This window comes from Phyllostomus discolor, chromosome 1 (assembly GCF_004126475.2).
Source record: "Phyllostomus discolor isolate MPI-MPIP mPhyDis1 chromosome 1, mPhyDis1.pri.v3, whole genome shotgun sequence".
Lineage (NCBI taxonomy): Eukaryota > Metazoa > Chordata > Mammalia > Chiroptera > Phyllostomidae > Phyllostomus > Phyllostomus discolor.
The window spans coordinates 118,816,808-118,836,565 of NC_040903.2; the positions used below are offsets into that span (position 1 = coordinate 118,816,808).

Below are 19,758 nucleotides of genomic sequence, written 5' to 3' on the forward strand. Positions count from 1 at the left end.
CGGTGATTTTTCTGCCAGGCTTGCAGCAGCTAATTGAATTGCGGCCGTGCGCACATCGCCGCCACTCACTCGGCTGTGGGGAAGGTTGAGCTGCAGTTCCATTATAACCTCCATTTTTTTCTTCAAGGCTTGATAACTCTGCCATTTTAATTTTGCTTCAGGCAGAAACTTGGCAGGGAAGGGCTACCCAGAAACTGGCTTAGCAAAGGAAATTAAGTTCTGTGGCTGGTTCCCCAAACACTGGCCAGAAAGTAGGGACAGAGAGGTGCACATTCATCCCACCTGCCTCCAGGTGCCCTCTCCCGGACACGTGTCCCTCCACACTGTGTGGGGTGTCGATGGCCCGGTCCTGCCCCTCCCTCCCTGGACTGGAAGCTCCGGGAGGGCAGTGTTGGGCCCGCTGCTTCCTCCACGCTGGGCCTCCCTCCCCCCAGGCCTGATGTAGGGCGGGTGCTCAGAGCAGGGGTTGGTGGTGAGGAAGTGAGGAAAGGTTAGGGATTTGGCTCTTAGACCAGAGTAAACCACAACAGCCCCCCTGGGGGGGGGGTACTGATTCTGACTTGGTTGTCTGGGCACAGAGGTTTGCTGGCAGGTGCCACCCCCTCTCTCCAGCCTGGTGCTGACAGCCACGTAGTGCTGTTCCTGGCCGTGGACACGACCGAGGGCCTGCGGGTCCTCTGCGGGTGGCTCCCTCACCTGGGAGCAGCATCGTTCCCAGGCCGCTTGCGATGCTCTGCTGCCTCAGCTGCTGGCCCATCTTTCCTCTCCCCAGGCCTCGAGTCCTGAAGTGTTCTCATCCTTACTTGCTTCCTGTTTGAAGGGAGAACTCATTAGGCTCTTCCAGGCCTTCTGGAACTCGGCTTTCCTTCATGTTGCCTCCTGCTGGTGGGCCTCGGGCACACTTCCCGACCTCTTTCCCATTGTGACAGAGGAACAGGGGGGCTTGTCACCTCCTTTATGCTCTTCCGCATCTTTGGAGGGAAGATGGTGCTGTGTTTTCTGTCTCTCTGTAATCCTGGCATTTCTCTAAAGTTGCACCACCACTGAGAAAGCCTGTTGGCTGCCACTGTTCCTAGAGGGGTCAGTAGATGAAGTAGTTTCCCTCATGTGGCCCCAGTCTGTCAGCCCCGATCCATCTTTCAAGACTTGGTGCAAATTTGGCTTATTCCTTCTTAGAACGCCTAAGTGTGAGAGGCACGAGATGGCGTGAAGGGAGCAGGTGTGACTCCCGCCCTGGTGGAGTGGAGCATGCAGCCTCACAGTCTAGAAGGCACAGGCTCACCGCAAGGTTAATTGCTCGGTGTAGCATAGCAGTGGCTCTGTGCTGCTGCCAGAGCCTCTCTCGGGGGACGTAGTCTGGGGAGTCACGAAGGCTTTCCTGATGAGGCACCGATGCAGCCACGACCTGCGACACGAAGGACACCTCCAGTAACCTCCTGAGTCACCGTGCTTAGCTGTGACTGTGTGCGTGAAATGTTTACACTGAATCTCCTTCCCACTTCCAGAATAACTCAGTGTCACCCTCGGAAAGCCTGCGGGCCAGTGAGAAGCACCGGGGCTCTGCAGACTACAGCATGGAAGCCAAGAAGCGGAAGGCCGAGGAGAAGGACAGCCTGAGTCGATACGTGCGTCTGGGTGTGGTGGGCTCTGCTGGGGCTGCGTTGGGCAGGCAGGGGCGTGGGAGAACCCGCAGGACCCGAGCTGTGAGTGAGTCACAGAGATAGGTGGGGGCAGGGATAGGAGTGGTGGAGCCTAAGGGAGGGGAGGAGGGAGGGGTATGGGGGGAACTGAGGGCACCTCCTATGGACAGGCCAGCAACCCCAGCTGCTATTGCGGCCCTCCCGGAATGCCCAGCCTGCTTCAGAAAGCCGTCCCTGGCACCTCGTACTTTGACCCTACGGCGTGGTCGTGCAGTGTGCAGGGAGGAGAGCTGGGACAAAGGGAAGGGCGATGCTGTTCTGGGACCTGGTGGTCTCACGCGGAGCGCTGTTCAGTCATTTGGCCGCTTGATGACTTTGGGAGCGTTGCACAGCTGGTCTCAGCTGCATTTCTGGGCGACAAGGCTCATCTTCCCTCCCACACAGAGTGTGGAAATGGTGAAGTGAGACTAGTTCACTTCCTTGTAAATGATAGCAGATATAAAACCCACTGGGAAGTGGTGTCTGGCTTCAGAGAGACAAGTAAGGGGCTGAGAACTCTAATGGGGCAGGTGTTGGTGAGGCTGCCAGTGCGTGTGGGGGCAGAGTGACCTCAGAGCTAGGAATCTGCTGAGGAGGGGGGCTGACTTTGGCAGGCCTCGGGGTTTGGCCTGGACCAGATCCTGGCTGGAGGAAGCAGGGTGAGGCTGGTTCATGCTCACTGTGGGGTGGGGAGGGAGTGGCCTCTTACTGGCTTGTCTCTCGTTTGCAGGACAGTGATGGGGACAAGAGTGACGATCTGGTGGTGGATGTTTCCAATGAGGTAAGGGCAGACCCGGGCTGCAGAGTGCCCCTCGGTCTGGGAGGTTTGAGAGTGCTGCTTCCCTGGGTGGGAGCTGTGTCTCAGCTGCTGTGCTGACATTATTGGCAGCCTGAGCAGGGCGGTGAGGCCTCTGAAGCTGGGCCGTCAGGCTGATGGGGAAGAGCAGGGCAGGGCTTTGCTGCATGGTGGCTGGGCAAGCATGGGCAAGTGAGGGCTTCCCAGGACAGGTCCCCAGATGGAGACCCTCAGAGACCCCAGAGCAGGGCCAGCGCCGGTTCCTCGTGTTTCTCTAGGTCAGCTGTGTTCCGCCCAGCACCCTGGGCTCTGGAGGAGGGGGTTGTGAGCCCCTGGGGCAGCCTCTGCAGACAAGGAAGGGCTGAAGCAGATCTGCCAGAGGCCCAGTGGCCCAGATTTGAGTCCTAAACTGTGTGTGATTTTGAGCTGGTCACCCCATCCCCACCCAGGCCTCAGTCTTCCCACCTGGGGGTCTAAGGACTCAGACTAGATCATTAAGAAGTAGTCACCCCCGACTTCGGGGTCCCCAGTCTGTGGCAGCCAAGCTCCTTTCTCTGTCACCTGTTCCCACTCCCTTCCCATCCCAGGGCTGGAAGGAGTCTAGGCTGGTGGTTGCTTTGAGTACAGTTCTATATCACTTGTGTTTCTAGGACCCAGCAACTCCCCGGGTCAGCCCTGCACACTCCCCTCCTGAAAATGGGCTGGACAAAGCCCGTGGCGTGAAAAAAGACGCCCCCACCAGCCCCGCCTCGGTGGCCTCCTCCAGTAGCACACCTTCCTCCAAGACCAAAGACCTTGGTCATGTATGTGGGGTCTGCCCCAGTGCTGCAAAGCCTGGGAGAGGGCTGGGGAGGGTCGGGTGGAGGGATGAGGTTCTGGAAGAGACTCAGGAGCTGGGGTGGTGCTGACTGGAGGGCAGAAGGGTAGCGTAAGATGAACATGGCTTGGGGTTTGGCCCAGGTTCAAGTGCTGGCTCTACCACTTCTGGGCTGGGCCCTGTGCTAACTAGTTGCCATTTCTGAGCCTTGGTTGCTGCCTGTATAAAGTGGGAATGGTCACCATAGTCTCTGCTCAACAAGGTCGGGCAAGAATTGAGTGGCTTTTGGGCAGAAGATTCAAAACTGGGGTTGGGGCTGGCCCCACGCTCAGTGTCAATGACCAGCACTGGGAGTGTGGCCAGCTCCGAGTGCCTGGCACTTGGATAACGAGCTTCATGGCTCCCCTTGGTCTCTGTGTCTTCTCCTCTCAGAACGACAAATCCTCCACCCCTGGGCTCAAGTCCAACACCCCAACCCCAAGGAATGATGCCCCGACTCCAGGCACCAGCACGACCCCAGGGCTCCGGTCGATGCCAGGCAAACCTCCGGGCATGGACCCGATAGGTATAATGGGTAGGCATGATGGGGCTGGGGCACCGTGGTTGGCGGGGGTGGGGAGGGGGGTGCTGCCCAGGCCAGAGCTGCAGCTACATGGATGGGCTCGGCTCTCCCCAGGCCTGCCTTCAGGGGGCTACATGGGCAGGTTTCAGGAGGAGAGGAACTGGTCCTTCAGCCCTGATGGTAGGGCTTAGTGGGGCCACCAGTGGGCTAGGCGTGTGCCAGGAGCTGCAGACAGGTCAGGATACCCACTGTTTGTTCCTGCCTCCCACTGTTCTGTGAGGCTATAAACAACCCCGTTCTTTGAGCTTCCATGACCTGCTCCGTAAAAAAGATGAACACTTCTCTCATCTCGAACCTTCTTAAGCTATGGAGACGGGGGTCCCCGTTAGAAGGACTCACCCTGAGAGGATTGCTGCTAGGTGGTCTGGTGGCCTGGATTCTGCCCTGGAAGGAAGGGGGGCCCCACTCCCCTTGACGGCCCCCTCCCGCTGATGCCCGCCTCCTTGCAGCTTCAGCCCTGCGCACGCCCATCTCCATCACCAGCTCCTACGCGGCGCCCTTTGCCATGATGAGCCACCACGAGATGAACGGCTCCCTCACCAGCCCCAGTGCCTATGCCGGCCTCCACAACATCCCGCCCCAGATGAGCGCGGCCGCCGCCGCCGCTGCTGCCGCCTATGGCCGATCGCCAATGGTGAGCTTTGGAGCTGTACGTAGACTTTTTGGCTCCTTTTCGGGGGGGACTAGCAAGGAGTAGGGAGCTGGTGAGGCTTAAGGGGCACTTCATGTACAATAAAGGGGACCCCAGGGTCTCACAACAGGCAACCAGCTGCCTTTGGGGTCAAGTGCTCCTTAGAAACGACTCGGGGATCAGCAGATCCGGGCCCCACCCCAGCCTGCCCGTCGTTCCCTCTCAGGATGCAGCCTCCCTGGCTGCCCCAGTCTGTCCGGGTAGTAGAGCTGACCCCTGTCTCTCTGGGCCCCCCTGGGATGGAGTCCCAAGATGAGCCAGGTGACTCCCAGGGAGCAGGGTTTCAGCAAGCAGGGCTGCATATTACACCAGGGCTCATCTGTTAGTGTTGATGAGCAGTTCGGGCTGGGCTGGGAGAGAGAGGAGTGATTTTCAGGAGGCAATTTCTTTTATCTCCTGTACATGGTGTGGCTTCCTCTTCATGTGACGAGCCCGCTGGGGCACTGCGGAGAGACTGAAGTGGGTGGGGGAAAGGGGAGGCAGAGTGTGCTGGTTCAGAGTTGGGAGGTCCGGACTGTCACACCATCCCTGCCCTCGTCCTGGGCACAGCTCTTGGCCCTCCTGGGCCTGTCTCCTCTGAATCAGTGGGGTCCGCTCTGCTTGTCTGTCTCCGGGGCCTGGAGAAGCAGTGCTGCACAGGCAGGACCCAGGAAGTAGAGGAGAGGAGGGGCCGGGGTGGGGGGATATATGGTGTATCTCTCACGAAGGGCTGGCCTTGTCTTGCCTTACAGGTTGGTTTTGACCCTCACCCCCCCATGCGGGCCGCGGGCCTGCCCTCGAGCCTCACCTCCATTCCTGGTGGAAAACCGTAAGCCCTGGCCGTCTTCTTGCATGCTCCTTGGGGAGGGCAGAGGAGAGCACACGCCCCTCCCCATCCCCTGCCGGGTGGGCCTCCTGCCTTGAGAGGTTCTTACAGGCCAGGCTGTAGCCTCTGTCCATACTCCTGATCAGCCTGCAGTTCTTTCTGAAAGGGGAACTGAGAGGGGTTCGAGGGTATGGTCAGTGGGTTCTGGAAGGGAAGGAATACCGCAGACATTAGGGCCTCCCAATCAAATGACACAGTTGACCCGGGGGTTCCTTTGGGTTCTACCTGTTTGGAACACCCCCAGCTGACACCCACTGTAGCATGCAACAGTAGGCAGATCACGCCTACTCGCCTCCTGGCTCTGATGTGTACTTTATGGTTTATTTGGGGACGTAAACAGGTCCCCAACCCAGTGTCACTGGCTCCTGAAGGAGGAGGTGGCATCCTGCCAGGTCCTTTCCAGGGGTGGTCAGTGTGTTAGGGATGTCGTAGATAACCCTTATCGTAGGTAGTCGGGGAGGCCACTCCAAGGCACAGGTAGGGCTAGTGACCTGGCTCTCGGAGCAAGGATGTGTAAGCAGGAGCAGAAGTCAAGGCAGGAATATTAATCATCCCTCACTCTGGTGGAGCCTAGCCAAGGGAGTTGGGGTTACTGGGTTCCCTAAGATTTGGAGGGATGCTGGAGGCTGGGAGGCCAGTCGGGGTGGTGCCGGTGGAACCAGGTAGGACATGGAGCAACTGGAAAGGACTGGGGACAGCAGAAGTGACAGGTCTCGCCCTTCCAGAGCATACTCTTTCCACGTGAGCGCCGACGGGCAGATGCAGCCTGTGCCCTTCCCCCACGACGCCCTGGCAGGCCCTGGCATCCCAAGACATGCCCGGCAGATCAACACACTCAGTCACGGCGAGGTGGTGTGTGCCGTGACCATCAGCAACCCCACGCGGCACGTCTACACAGGTGGCAAGGGTTGCGTGAAAATCTGGGACATCAGCCAGCCGGGCAGCAAGAGCCCCATCTCCCAGCTGGACTGCCTGGTGAGGATTCCAGGGCTGTGGGCACCTCTGGTGGGCACGGGGGAGCAGAGCAGCTGAGGCCGGGGGAGAGCCCTGTCAACCTGGTCTGACTCAGCCCTGTATAATTGGCTGGGTGACTTCGGGCAAGCTGGCTAACCTCCCTGAACCCTGGTTTTACTAAGTGGAGATGATACTGACTTTCTGGGGTTTGTGAAAAAAAATGCGTGGAAGACTGAAGGGTTGGGAACGACCAGGGGAGATGGCCGGGCAGGATGTGAGCAGGGGTGCTGAGGGTGCTCAGAATTGCTGCTCGGGACTCTCCTGGTCCCTGGGAAGGGAGGTGGGCAACTCTCCACACTGCCCTTCTTCCTCCAGAACAGGGACAACTACATCCGCTCCTGCAAGCTGCTCCCCGATGGGCGCACGCTCATCGTGGGCGGTGAGGCCAGCACACTCACCATCTGGGACCTGGCCTCTCCCACACCCCGCATCAAGGCTGAGCTGACGTCTTCTGCCCCTGCCTGCTATGCCCTGGCCATCAGCCCTGATGCCAAAGTCTGCTTTTCCTGCTGCAGCGATGGGAACATCGCCGTGTGGGACCTGCACAACCAGACGCTGGTCCGGTGAGGCCATGGGAGGGGCCTTGTGCAGATCAGCCAGCCCCATGCAGGATGGGCCCAGTGCAGCACCTTCCTCAGAATGAGAGCTAGTGCAGCAGCGGCGGGGCTGGCCCGGGTCGGCTCGCAGTGTACCTTGGCCGTCTTTGCTCATCACGTTACTGTTCGGCTTGTGTAATCAGCCCTTAGTCGTACAGGGTAAGGAGAGGGATTAAGAATGCACATTGAGGAGGCACCGAGTGTCTGCCTACGGAGATTCCTTTTTTATGAACCTGCCCCTGGACAGGACCCCTGAGTGGATGGGAGGGGGGCCAGGCCTGGCTCTGCTGCGAGCTCACTGAGGGGACGTGGGCACATGGTGAACCCCCTTCTGGGCCTCAGTGTTCTGTTCAGAAGAGGCTGCCAGCTGGGCATCCAGTGGTTCCTCGGCTCACCCCTCCTCCCCACTCGGCCCTCACAGGCAGTTCCAGGGCCACACGGATGGGGCCAGCTGCATAGACATCTCCCACGACGGCACCAAGCTGTGGACCGGGGGCCTGGACAACACCGTGCGCTCCTGGGATCTGCGGGAGGGCCGGCAGCTGCAGCAGCATGACTTTACCTCCCAGGTGGGCTGCCGAGGCTCTTCTTCACCCCCCACCCCCAGAGCAGTGTGTTTCCTCCTGAGACCCACTGCGCTGGGTTAGGGGACCAAGGGGCCCTTATAGGTGATCATTGCCAAGGGATTTGAGGCCAACCTGGGCCATCTGGGAAGGCTTCCTGGAGGAAGCAGCAGTGAAATAGACTCAGCAAGGCCTTGGAATTAGACACATTTGACCCAACTCCTTAGCTTTAATTCCCAGTTCCTCCACTGTTGAGCACTTTGGCCTCAGTTTCCTCCTTTCTGAGATGGGAATTACAGTAGGTAGCTACAGCACCTCCCGGGTCTGGTGTAAGCACCTGAATGGTTCCCCTAAAAGCTGTAGCCATTACCCTGGCTCATAGGAAACATTCTGTAAATGCTAGGTATTATGACTTTTTTGTTGTTTTTATTGCTCATTTTAATGTTTAGTCATACATATTTAATATTTTAGTCTTTTAGTCACTCATTTTTTCTTAAGGTAAGACAAAACTCACAGACAGGGAGTAACCTTGAAAGTAAAAGATCTGTGTCACTCTGAGTGTGAATCCTGGCTCTCGCACTTACTTTCTCGAGTCAGCAACCTCTCTGAGCCTCAGCCTCCTCTCCTGTAAAGTGGGGGGTGGGGGAGTGGCACCCCATACCCTTGGGCTGAAGGGTAGGAGGGCTTGGCTTTGCAGAGGGCGGGTGGGAGGTGATGGGGAAGGAGGGGCGGGGCCTGGAAGGCGGAGAAGGCTGAGCTCATCTCCCCCCTCACAGATCTTCTCCCTGGGTTACTGCCCCACCGGAGAGTGGCTGGCGGTGGGCATGGAGAGCAGCAACGTGGAGGTGCTGCACCACACCAAGCCGGACAAGTACCAGCTGCATCTGCATGAGAGCTGCGTGCTCTCCCTCAAGTTTGCCTACTGCGGTGAGCCGGGGGAGCGGGGGCCCTGGCAGCCTGGCCTGGCCTCTGTGTACAGATGAGGGGCCCCATGCTTACAGTAGGAGCAGAGCCTCCTGGCCCTGACGGGTGTCCCCCATCCTCATCCCTCGAATGCAGATACTGCCACAGGGTACTGAGCTCTCTTGACACCAGGCCAGAGCTAGTTGCTGCTAGCCTAGGGCAGCTGAACTGCAGGCAGTCCCTCTAGCCGGTTCCTTCAGGCAGTTATGACTGCAGCCTTTGGCTGAGAGCCCTGGATTGGACAGTCTGCTCCTCTGCTGACTAAGTGTGCAGCCTGGGACACATCTCATCTTCTCTGACTCCGATGGGTCTTACTCTGTAGCCTGGGAGTAGCACAGCACCCACCATGTGGCTTTGGGGAGCACTGTGCCTTACCACTGGGGGCGCCCTGACAGAGTACAGGTGCCTGCTGACCACCAGCCTCGGTCGGACCTGCAGATGCAGGGCTTGCTTTGCCATTTTCCAACAATTCCTGCTTTCTTCCAGTAGAAACGAGAAGGATCAGTCCACTGTTGTGGCTTTAAAAGAATGTTTTTTGAAACGTGTAATTGCTGTGATTAAGTGCAAAACCTACCTTTTTCCATCTCAGCCCCACTCACTTCTCTCCCCTGATTGCAGAGAGAGGCGTTTTCCAGGTGTCCGTGTATCTGTTATGTGTCTTGCTTACAAAATGGCTCTTGAAAGCGGAGTCGGCTAAGCACTGGTTAGTGGTTCACACTGCGTTTCCATGGCAGCTGGCCAGGTCTGGGGTAGGTCTTACTTTAGAGGGCAGCCGGTCACAACCAGACCTTTCCTTGCTTCTCGCCTACAGGCAAGTGGTTTGTGAGCACTGGGAAAGATAACCTTCTCAACGCCTGGAGGACACCCTACGGAGCCAGCATATTCCAGGTACCACCTGCCATCCAGGTGCCCCTCCTGGTTCTGCCCTGAGTCAGGGCCGAGCTGTGGTGATGGCCGTGGGGAGATCGGGAGGCAAAGCAGGCCCTGCTGTGGTGCTTCCAGCCCCTACCTGATGGGTCCAGTATGGGTCTCCAGAAGCGAGAGCTTGGGCCCGTCAGCAGGACACACTCTGCTGCTGATGGCATCTGACCGCTCAGGGCGAGCGCTTTTAGGCAGGGGCTTTTGTAGGGCTTCCAGACCCGACAGGAGTGAAGACAGACCCCTGGTTCAGGCCCGTGCGCTGAGCACTCCGAGGGGGTGTGTTGGCAGTGGAGTGAACAGGGCAGCTTTTTTCAGAGCGGTGCTGCCTAGTGTTTGAGTAAGTTTGTGTTTCATCAGTAGAAGCAGAGCAGGGCGAAAGCAAGAGGGTCTAGAAAGAGGTGAGAGAGGGAGGAAGCTTTTTACGATTTCTTTACCATCTGGGGCCTGACACTGAGGATGGCAGTGGGCCCGGTCCCCGTGGAGAAGCCCAGGGAAGGGACGTCTGTGAGGGAAGGGGCCTGCCGGGCTGTGTCAGAGGCTGTGCTGCATGCACTCCAGGTGGGAGCTCGGGGGGTGGGGTGGGGGAGGTTCATTCAGAGCATTGAAGTGGTGTGGAGAGAAAGTGACTGCTGCCTTTTTTCCTTCCTGCACCTTGCTGCCTCGCCTCCAGTCTAAGGAATCCTCGTCTGTCTTGAGTTGTGACATTTCAGCAGATGACAAATACATTGTAACAGGCTCTGGTGACAAGAAGGCCACAGTTTACGAGGTCATCTACTAAACAAGGACTGTAACAGGGCTGTCAGACTCTGGGAGGAAAGGACTCAGCTGTGACAAGGAGATCCTGGCGAGGGGCCCCGAGGATGGTGAGGCGAGGATGGCGAGGCTGGCCAGCAGCCCAGCGTTCCGGGGCTGCGCTGTGGCGGCCTGGGAGGGCGCACCTGCACGTCCGACTCCACACCGGGCTGATGCGTCTCACAGACTCCGATGGATTTCTCTCCTCCTCCCCTTCACCGTCCTGGCAGATGCTACCAATAGATTTATTTGGAGACTCGTGGCTCCAGCTCCCCACAGACACCTGACTCTGTCTTTCCTTCCCCTTTCTTTTGATCTGTCCCCATGCCCTGGGCCGGGGACACTGGAGAGGACCACATCTGTGCCAGGGGAGGGGGGTCTTATTTTCCCGCTTGTGCGGCGCACAAGATCTGTGAAAATGTAAATAACAGACTCATGTCTCGGACTGGGCAGCGGGGGAGGAGGCTCCTTCTCACCAGAAACGCTAGCCGTGTATTCGCCTGCTGTATTTGTAATCCACTCATGGTGGTGGTGTTTTTTTGTTTTGTTTTGTTTTTATGTTTTAAACAGAAATTCCTGCAGAGGGAGGGGAGGATCGGGGGGAGAGGTCCCGGGTGGAGGAGGGGCGCTGCAGCTGGTGCCCAGCCTGGCCAGCCGGGGACCCTGGGGCGAGCGTGCCTCCACGTGCGTGGGCTTGGGCGGCCTCCCAGGAGGGCGGAGACCGAGATCGACACTGTGCCCCGACCAGCACTTGAGTCGGGGGCCGGCCTGGGCTACGGGCAACAGAGATGGTCAGAGGTTTCTGTGGCCTTCTGCACTTCGCCTGTCCCTCACTCTCTGTCACTCTCTCTCAGGGCTCTGACTCTTGCTCACCCACCCTCCCCTCCTCGCCTCCATCTGTCTTGGCTGCGCACTTGGTCGTGTTGAGAAATGGAGTCCAGAGGCTCCCTCTTTGTCCCTTCTTCATCTGCGGACAGAACCTAAACCGGACAGAAAGTTAGAAGAAAGCATAGCAACTCAGCTCAGGGAGCTACCAGAGAAAAATAGTAACTGATGTGGGTGCTTTTTTTTTTGCTTGTTTTAATTTGAATAAAGAATTAGAAATGATGTCCTTTTATAAAATGCCTTTGCCCCTTTCCTGCTTGTTATCCCTTCCTCCCCCCGACCCCAGGGGAGAGAGTATTTAGCCTGCAGGATTGAGTCTGAGAGGATTACCCCCCCCACACACACACACACACACACACGCACACACAGCACCCAGGCACCGGGCAGGGCAGCGGGCTGCAGGCGCTGGGGGCCGGGCGCAGACCCTGGCACCGACCCTGGCACACTGGCGGCTTCATGCCGCTCTCAGTCTCTCTTGAGCCCAAACAGGTTGCAAGTGGAATGTCCTCTCCTGCAGGTACCGTTTTTTGCTACCAGTGTGTTTTGAGGAGTTAGCATTTGGGTTTTTTGTTTGTTTGTTTGTTTGTTTGTTTTTCTGGTCTTTTTTTTTTGTCTTCTAAGGAAAAGCTAACGGCCGTTTGAGTCCTGGTGATGGGCTCTCCATGGATGTAGCATATGGAAGATAATTTTTATACTGCATTTTATGGCTTATTTTATAATGTGTGATTCTGTCTGGTGAGAAGGAAGGAGGGCTCCACTGAAAATTGCCTGTATTCAGCGATTGTGCTCCTGTGCCGGCAGCCCCCCCGACCGAAGTGGGCGGGGGGGGCACCGAGACTGGTCAGGTGCTGGGTACCTTTCTGAGGCTGGGGGAGAGGCTGGCTGGAGTCCGTCTCCCTCTCTTTCTTATCTCTGTCTCTGTCTCAGTTGTTCATCTGCCACTGTTAAGGCTGTAGCCACGAGGGAGGGCGAGGGTAGACGTTGATTCCTGAAGAAAAGAGAAAATGAAAAGTCATTGTAATGAGCTGTTTTTATATTTTTAAAAGTTACTATTTAAAGGTTGGCTTGATTGTTGCGTTTTAATTGCCTCCCTCCACCGTTTGTCAGAAGAGGGTCTGGGCCACTGTCACCCTCAAGTCCTGGATTCTGAGTGATGGCCTTTGTCATCTCAAAACGAAAGCTCTTCTCATTTCAAAGTACTTCCCATTGCTGCCCCCCCACCCCCCATCTAATTGTGTGGGATGCTGAAGGGCAGTGTTTTCACCGTTTACCCCTGCCTCCCCTGGCCTCCCCTGGCCGGTCTAAGCCCCAGGGAATGGGTGGGGAGCTGTGACTTCTTTCAGGCGGGCGGGCAGAACCGAGTTCTCCAGGGAAGACTGCAGCAGCTTGACACTAAAGTGTGACACAGCTGTCATTGCAAACTGGAAAAATGTGAACTACAAGTGCAATTGCAAAGTGTCCACAACATCTGGATGCTGAAAACCTGGATCATTTTTTTAAAGCGTAACAAATTTAGATGTTATGGTGGGGAGGAAGGGCGACCTTCCATCCCTAGGTCACTGAGGTGTGTTTCAAGGCGTAGGGGAGATGTGCAGAAGGGGAAAGCGTGCAGGTCAGGGCCCGCTGGGCACGGGGCCCAGCTGCTCCCAGCCTCTGGGTTTCACGCCTCCACTACAGGAGTCTTCCAGAACTGTGGACGAAAGGTTTCCAGCTCCTTATTGGGTCAAAGTCCTAAGTCACAAATAATTGTCTGCTGTCATTTCATACAAGAAAAACTTTTGTTTAAAAAGAGTGACAGAATGAAGCACAGTGTTAAATTCTAAGCCTAGAAAGGACAGCTGGCCTCACACAGGACCGTTTAGCCGGAGAGGCGGCCCCTGGGGCTGGTGGAGAGGCTCCAGCTGCAGTGCAGCTCCCAGCTTTATCGGTCGACTTCTCCCCTTTACTGTTGGCACTGTCACGGATGTCCCATTTCCCCCCAGCCCACCTCGCCCCACCCTCTCGCCCCTTGCCCTCTGGCCATCACCACATGCTGCCTGTGACTGTGTGTATTTATGTTCCTTGGCTTCTCCACTCACCGTTCGTCCAGCACTTCCCCCAATCCCGACAGCCGTCAGTCTGCCATGTGGTGGCTGTGCCCCTGTTTCTATCTTCTTCTTCATCAGTTTGTTTTTTCCGACTCCATGAGGAAGGTCATATGTGTGGAGTAAAACGGCACCTCTTTGGGCCACACTGCTCACATGTCCAGGTCCATACATTGCCTAGAGGGTCAGATGGTAGGCTTAGCCAGAAAAGTCTGTGTGTGCCTAGGACTTGCCTAGGGGTTGCCCACCGCTGTCGTGCTAGCGGTGGAGTCGGAGTGCACAGGACCCAGTGAGTGGAAAAGGGAGACCGCTATGGGCGAATGCTTATTCAGCGCGAAGCCAGTGTTACTCCCATTTCCGAGAAGGGGAGGCATTCTCTGAAAGGCTGTTCTAGAAAGATTTCCTGGTCACCATCCAGGATGACAAGATGACCAAGGTTCAGTCCTGGCCACAGAAGCTCACAGTGGAGGGTGGGGAGAGACAACACAGCCTCTTTACTGGACTTGTGCAAGTGGAAGTGGGGACACAGCTCCAGCTGCTGGCACCCGACTCACGCCTGTTCTCACTGCCACCGTCCTCAGGAGCTCCCCAGCCTCTGCACGGATTCTCACTGCACGGTGTGCCACGTCCTGGCTGCCTCACCCCACCCACCACTCCAAGGCTTTCCATTCGGCTTGTTGGAGACCGAGAATCTTGTCAGTTCCGCAGAAGTGAATTGGTATTTTAATGATTGATTGATTGACTGATGGGGTGCTTCTTCCACACTTTAACCCTGTGGGGAGGGCCACGCTCATGGAAAAACAATCCAGTACAATCCTTAATCTGCCCAGGTGCCCCGTGCCCCCATCCCAAATGGCAGAAGGCCTTGTCACCATTTGTCTAGCCTTTTAAAGTTACCCCCCAACCTCCTCCTTTCACGCAAAAGCCCTGGCTTGGACCAGTTAGCAATTGCACCACGCCTGTTTGCTTGTCTGTCTGCCCAGCTAGACTAGTTCCCCTGGAGGACAGTGCCCAGGACTTAACTGGCTCTGGGCAGTCCTAGTGAATAGTGAGATGATCCTTCTGGTCCTCAAGTGAGCAGGGCGTCACGGTGCTGGGATCTGAAACCCAGGGAAGGGAGATGGCTGCAGTTCTGCGTGCTCTCTTGTGCTGCCTTTGCTCCAAGTAAGGAGATTGGATTAGACAAAGAGGATGGAGGTGTCACGGTGTTAGTTCACATCGGGTTGTGCATAAGTGTCTAGGTCATCCCTAGCAACAGCGGAGGCGGCATCTCTGCTGGCCTGCCTGTCCCTGCCCATCCATCACTGTCGCCTTCCCTTGGCCCCACCCCAGCCAGCACAGGCAGTGACTGCCCTAGTCTGTAGGGTCTGCAGGAAGGCACAGAGAGAGACACAGCTGGGGCGCTGGGTGTTGTGGGCTGGCCATCCAGTACCCCATGATGGTGTAATGTGAATTTTTTTTCCAAGATCAAATTTGAAAATGAGTATTTTTAATACGAAGCATAGCAAATAAATGTGATTGACATTTTTTTATTTGCATGGTTAGGCACCACTTGATCTTTTTGCATGTGGTCCTCTATTCTGGTACCCATGAAACATTTTTAGACATTACCCAAAATTGGGCCTTTGAGATTTGAAGACATGTCTATTCTGAGCCTCTGATTTTTTACATGGGACAATTGAGGCTCAGAAAGGACAGGTGACTTACATGAGTCACGTAGTCTGAGCTGAGATTACAGACCACACCTCAACCTCCCTAAGCCCCTAGCATACTTGGGAGCAGGGGAGGGTAGAGAGGAGCTGCCCAGGGGGCAGGACTGTATGGTGTTAGGAGGATTGGAATCCAGGAAATGAGGCCTCCTGCTCCCTGTCCAGCAGGGCCGGTGAGGAAGTTCCTCCCCGAAGGGAGATGGCCAAGAAAAGTCATGGAAACCAGCCTTCCACCTCAAGAATATCCAAACACTCATTCACCCATCTTGCTCATGCTTCCATCTGTCCATCCATTCATCCATCCATCCATCACCTGCCCATCTATCTGTCCATGTCTCTAGCCATCTTATCCACCCATCCAGCCAGCCAGCATTTATGGGGTGAAAATCTAACATGTGTCAGGCATGGTCCTTGGTGCTGGGATACAAAGATCAATGGGAGACAGTGCTTGCCCTCACAGCTCTCAGCCAGCTGAGAGAAACAGTCACATCGACTGTTTCTAATTGTCACTCCATGAGATATGTAGCACAAACCAGAAGCTGGCCCAGCACACGGCGGAGACATTACCCCTGGTGGGGACCATCTGAGCAAGGGTTCCTGATAGGTATGAGCTAAACCGAGACTTGAAGATTGGAGAGCTGCTGAGCCAAAGGGGGGGCAGGGGGGGACGTGTTCTGGGAAGAAGGAACAGAATGTGCTAAGGCCTGGGTAAGAGGGAAGACTGTTACCCTCTGCTCCTCTCCTACCCCACCCCATGTGGTTTTTGCTGCTACCCTGCTCCAGCTCAAATCCAGTTTGCTCAGGTCCCAGTTCCTGGTGATGTTACCCTGGCCAGTCTCCTGCAGTGCAGGAGCCAGGCCAAGATTCTGCACCGAGCAGGATAGTGAAACTCAGGAGGGGGCTGGGCAGAGCCAGGAAAGGCAGGAGCTTGGGGAGGAAATGAAGGGGCTGGGCTGCACTTGGGGGGCCCAGAGAATGCCGTGATGACCCTCAGGGCTCTGAGGGAATGAGGGCTCTTATGGAATATCGTCCCATAACCAAAAGGTCATGGGTTTGATCCCCAGTCAGGGCACATGCCTAGGTTGTGGGTTTGGTCCCCAGTCAGGGTGCCTACATGAGGCAACCCGATCCTCTCGATGTTTCTTACATCGATGTTTCTCTCCCTCCCCCACTCCCTTCTCCTCTCTCTAAAATCAATAAGTATGCCCTTGGATGAGGGTAATAAAATAACAGCACCAACAATGGGCTCTGTGCACTGCGTTGTTGTACATGGTGACTCCCTTCTCTGGGAGTCCAGCCATCAAAGCTCAACCCATTCATGCAGCACCTTCACAGACCGTGCACCTGCCCTCACTGGAACGCCTCACTGGCCCTCTGCACAGCACTATCTACACTCCTTAGCTCGTTGCCAGACCCTGCTTGCTTCACTGTGCACACCAGTCCACACACCACCAGTGCCCTAAAAAGCAGCACTCTGATTTTAGGCTTCAGCCAGCAATGTCCTGCATCCTTCTTTGAACACCTACTCATACTCGAGGGCTCAGCTTCAGTGGTACCTCTTTCAGGGAGCCTTCTCTGCCCCGCCCCCACTCCTCTGGCCTGGGTCGGGCGTGTCTCCTCCATGCTCTCAGAGCATCCTCTGCCAGCTCCATGGCGCATACCAACCAGTGTGCTATGACTGTCAGTTTCTTGACATCATCCTTTCATCAGATATCCACTTGACCCTCCCACCAGACAGTGAGCTCTGAAAGCAGAGCTCTATATCTTGTCTATATCTTGTATCTCCAGGACTTAGCACATAGTAGGTGCTCAGGAAATGTTAGCTGAAGTGTATGTGATGAAGATAATAGCTAATATTAATAGAGTGGGTAGTATATGTCAGTGCTTTGTAAACATTGTCTAATTCCATCCTTATAACTGCCCTTCAAAGTCAATGCTATTATGCCCATTTTAAGATTTTATTTATTTTTTAGAGAGAGGAGGAGGGAAGGGAGGGAGAAATAGAGGGAGGGAAACATCAATGTGAAAGAGAAACCTTGATTGGTTACCTCTCCCATGCACCTCGACCCTCACATGCCCCCTGACTGGGGACCAAACCCACAAACCAGTCATGTGCCCTGACTGGGAATCGAACTGCCAACCTTTCACTCTGCCAGATGACGCCCAACCAACTGAGCCACACTGGTCAGGTTGTTATACTCATTTTATAGATGAGGGAACTGAAGTTCAACTAGCCCAAGGTCATACAGCAAGTAGCATTTCTATGATGTGCTGCTGGCTGGCTGGCTGGCTGGCTGGCTGGATGAATGGGTAAATGAATGGTGGACTGGCTGCATCCCTAGGACTGACTCAGAAGTTTGGAAAGAACTGATCTCACAGGTGGAGGAGGAGATGAGTGACCTTGAGATGAAGAACGTAGGAAGGAAAGTCAAGGGACAGATGTGCCCTGTGACCAGCTTAGGCCTTCCTCGTGTCTTTAGGGAACCTCTGTCATTGACGAGACAACTGCACAACATGCTCACCCTGACCCTGAGCTGACCTCTGAGGCAGATCACAGGGCATGGCTGGTGGCGCAGGGGTGGGCCCTTGGGACCTCCTGCCCTGCTGAGGTGAGATGAAGGAGTGGGACAGGGCCATGGCCCTGTCTCTCCTGGACGTCACCAGTGAAAGCCTCCCTGTGCAGGTATTTCTGGTCATAGGTGATAAAACTTGAAAAAAGCCGGCCTGGAATCTCCAATTCTGGCAAATGAAATAGCAAACTAATAAGGATTCCCTTTAACCATGTGGACAGACTGACGTGTTGGACAAAATTAAACAATTTTACTAGCCTACCTTGAAGGAAAAGGAATCCTTTAATGTCATAAATAAAAGACTTTATTTAAAGGCAGAGTGAGGAACACTCAAGCTCAGAACAATATGTAAAAACCCCATAAAGCAAAAAATGATGGAATTACAAGGAGAAATGGGAGGTCTTAACGTACCACTAACAGAAATCAGTAGATTGAGCTAAAAGAAATTTACAAGGATATAGGAAATTTGAACAACATAATTCCTGAACTTGAGACATAGAACCCTATGACCAGCTACAGAAGAGCACAAATTATTTTCCAGCAGACCTGAAACACTTAGTTGTTACCAATCAAAAGAAGTAGGTAAGGCATGTAACAAAATTTAATACCCATTCGTGACTTTTCTTAAAGTACCAAACTAGAAATAAAAGAAAATAGTCTGACACTGGGTAGCTAAACCAGACTACGGACCTAATACTAGCCAAAGGTTAAATTTTAGAAATATTGTTTTAAAGTCAGCAACAGAATACTTACTATTACTGCTTCTATTCAATATAGTGCTAGAGGCTCTAGCCAATGCAATACAACAAAATAAAGAATAAACAAGGTAAAATGATTAAATTGAAAGGAAGTTATAATTATTTCCAGATGATATTACTGTATACAGAGAAAATATACAAACAAAACAAAAGTTTAGTTGCTGGACTTAAGATCAACATTTATTAAAAAGCACTCATCGATAAGCAGTAACCAATTGGAAAATGTAATATAAAGAAATAAAACATATACAATAGCAACAAAAACTGTCCATGAATAAATTAAGTAAACCTACACAAGAACTTTATGGAGAAAAAGATAAAATTTTATTGAGGAAAATAATTTTTAGAAGACCTATATAGATCATAAGCTATGCCATATGTATTGATGAGAAAACTCAACTTTATTAAAAAAAAACTGTCTTTGCCACTAATCTATATTGCAATGCTAAACAAATTCCAAGTAGGGTGTTGGTAAGCTAATACTTAAATTTATCCAAAGAGTAAAGGACCAAGAAGGACAAATATATATATTTTAAAATATTTTGTTTATTTTTTAGAGAGAGGTGAAGGAAGGGAGAAATAGAGGGAGAGAAACATCAATGTGTGGTTGCCTCTCACGTGCCCCCAACTGGGAATCTGTCCCTCAACCCAGGCATGTGCCCTGACCGGGAATTGAACCAGCGACCCTTCAGTTTGCAAGCCAGCACTCTATCCACTGAGCTACACCAGCCAGGGCACAAATATAATTTTGAAGAAGAATAAGAAAGGAGGACTTGTCCTTCAGATATTAGACTTACTATAAAGGTACAGTCAGGAGGAAAGTGCTCTTGGTGCATGTATACACAAAAAGACCAACGGAACAGAATGGAATCCATAAGGAGACCTCCGTACAGAGGAGGATCTGACTATGACCTAGGTGGTGTTACGTGTCAGTAAAGAAAAGCATTATTCAGCAAACAGTTGTGGGACAAAGGTCATCCTTATGGGGAGAAGATGGAGCTCTACCTCACACACTGCACAAAAATAAATTCTAGCAGGATTAAAGTCTTTACACTTTCAGGATACAATATTGGAGAACAACTGAGGAAGTAAACAATTATCGAACACAACACAGAAAACAAAAGCTATAATGAAAAAATTAAAATGGATCAATTTGGCTATGTTAAAATTTAAAACACCTGTACAGCAAGACATGCCATAAAGTTACACAGCGTGAGCCCTGTAAATGCAGCCCCTCTCACTGACAGGAAAAGGGGCGCCTGGCACACGTAACGAATTCTTCCACAGCCATCTGTGAAAGCACACAACCCAGAAAAGATGAGTGGACGACAGAAGCGGGCGACTCACAGGAGAATGGCCAGTAAACGTGGAAGTGCCACACCTCACCAGTTACCAGGGAAATTCAAATTAAAAACAGCAAGGAAGTACAACTC

General features: G+C 53.9%; 1 protein-coding gene across 12 annotated transcripts in view; it reads left to right on the plus strand.

Moving 5' to 3' along the window:
- The window catches only part of TLE3 (TLE family member 3, transcriptional corepressor), a 44,035-nt gene extending 32,626 nt beyond the window's left edge, over positions 1-11,409 (plus strand). For 3 of the 12 annotated variants that reach the window (XM_036028627.1, XM_036028649.1, XM_036028667.1), the window contains 12 exons: positions 1,506-1,625; positions 2,410-2,460; positions 3,126-3,278; positions 3,725-3,866; positions 4,364-4,563; positions 5,313-5,413; positions 6,196-6,445; positions 6,800-7,047; positions 7,502-7,649; positions 8,420-8,570; positions 9,418-9,494; positions 10,198-11,409. In XM_036028627.1, the coding sequence (XP_035884520.1) occupies positions 1,506-1,625; positions 2,410-2,460; positions 3,126-3,278; positions 3,725-3,866; positions 4,364-4,563; positions 5,313-5,413; positions 6,196-6,445; positions 6,800-7,047; positions 7,502-7,649; positions 8,420-8,570; positions 9,418-9,494; positions 10,198-10,305 (1,749 nt within the window). In that variant the 3' untranslated portion in view covers positions 10,306-11,409. The remainder of the gene's footprint in view (positions 1-1,505; positions 1,626-2,409; positions 2,461-3,125; positions 3,279-3,724; positions 3,867-4,363; positions 4,564-5,312; positions 5,414-6,195; positions 6,446-6,799; positions 7,048-7,501; positions 7,650-8,419; positions 8,571-9,417; positions 9,495-10,197) is intronic. The other 9 variants (XM_028505449.2, XM_028505454.2, XM_028505451.2 and 6 more) reach the window with 6 other exon arrangements.
- The last annotated feature ends 8,349 nt before the right edge of the window (positions 11,410-19,758 follow it).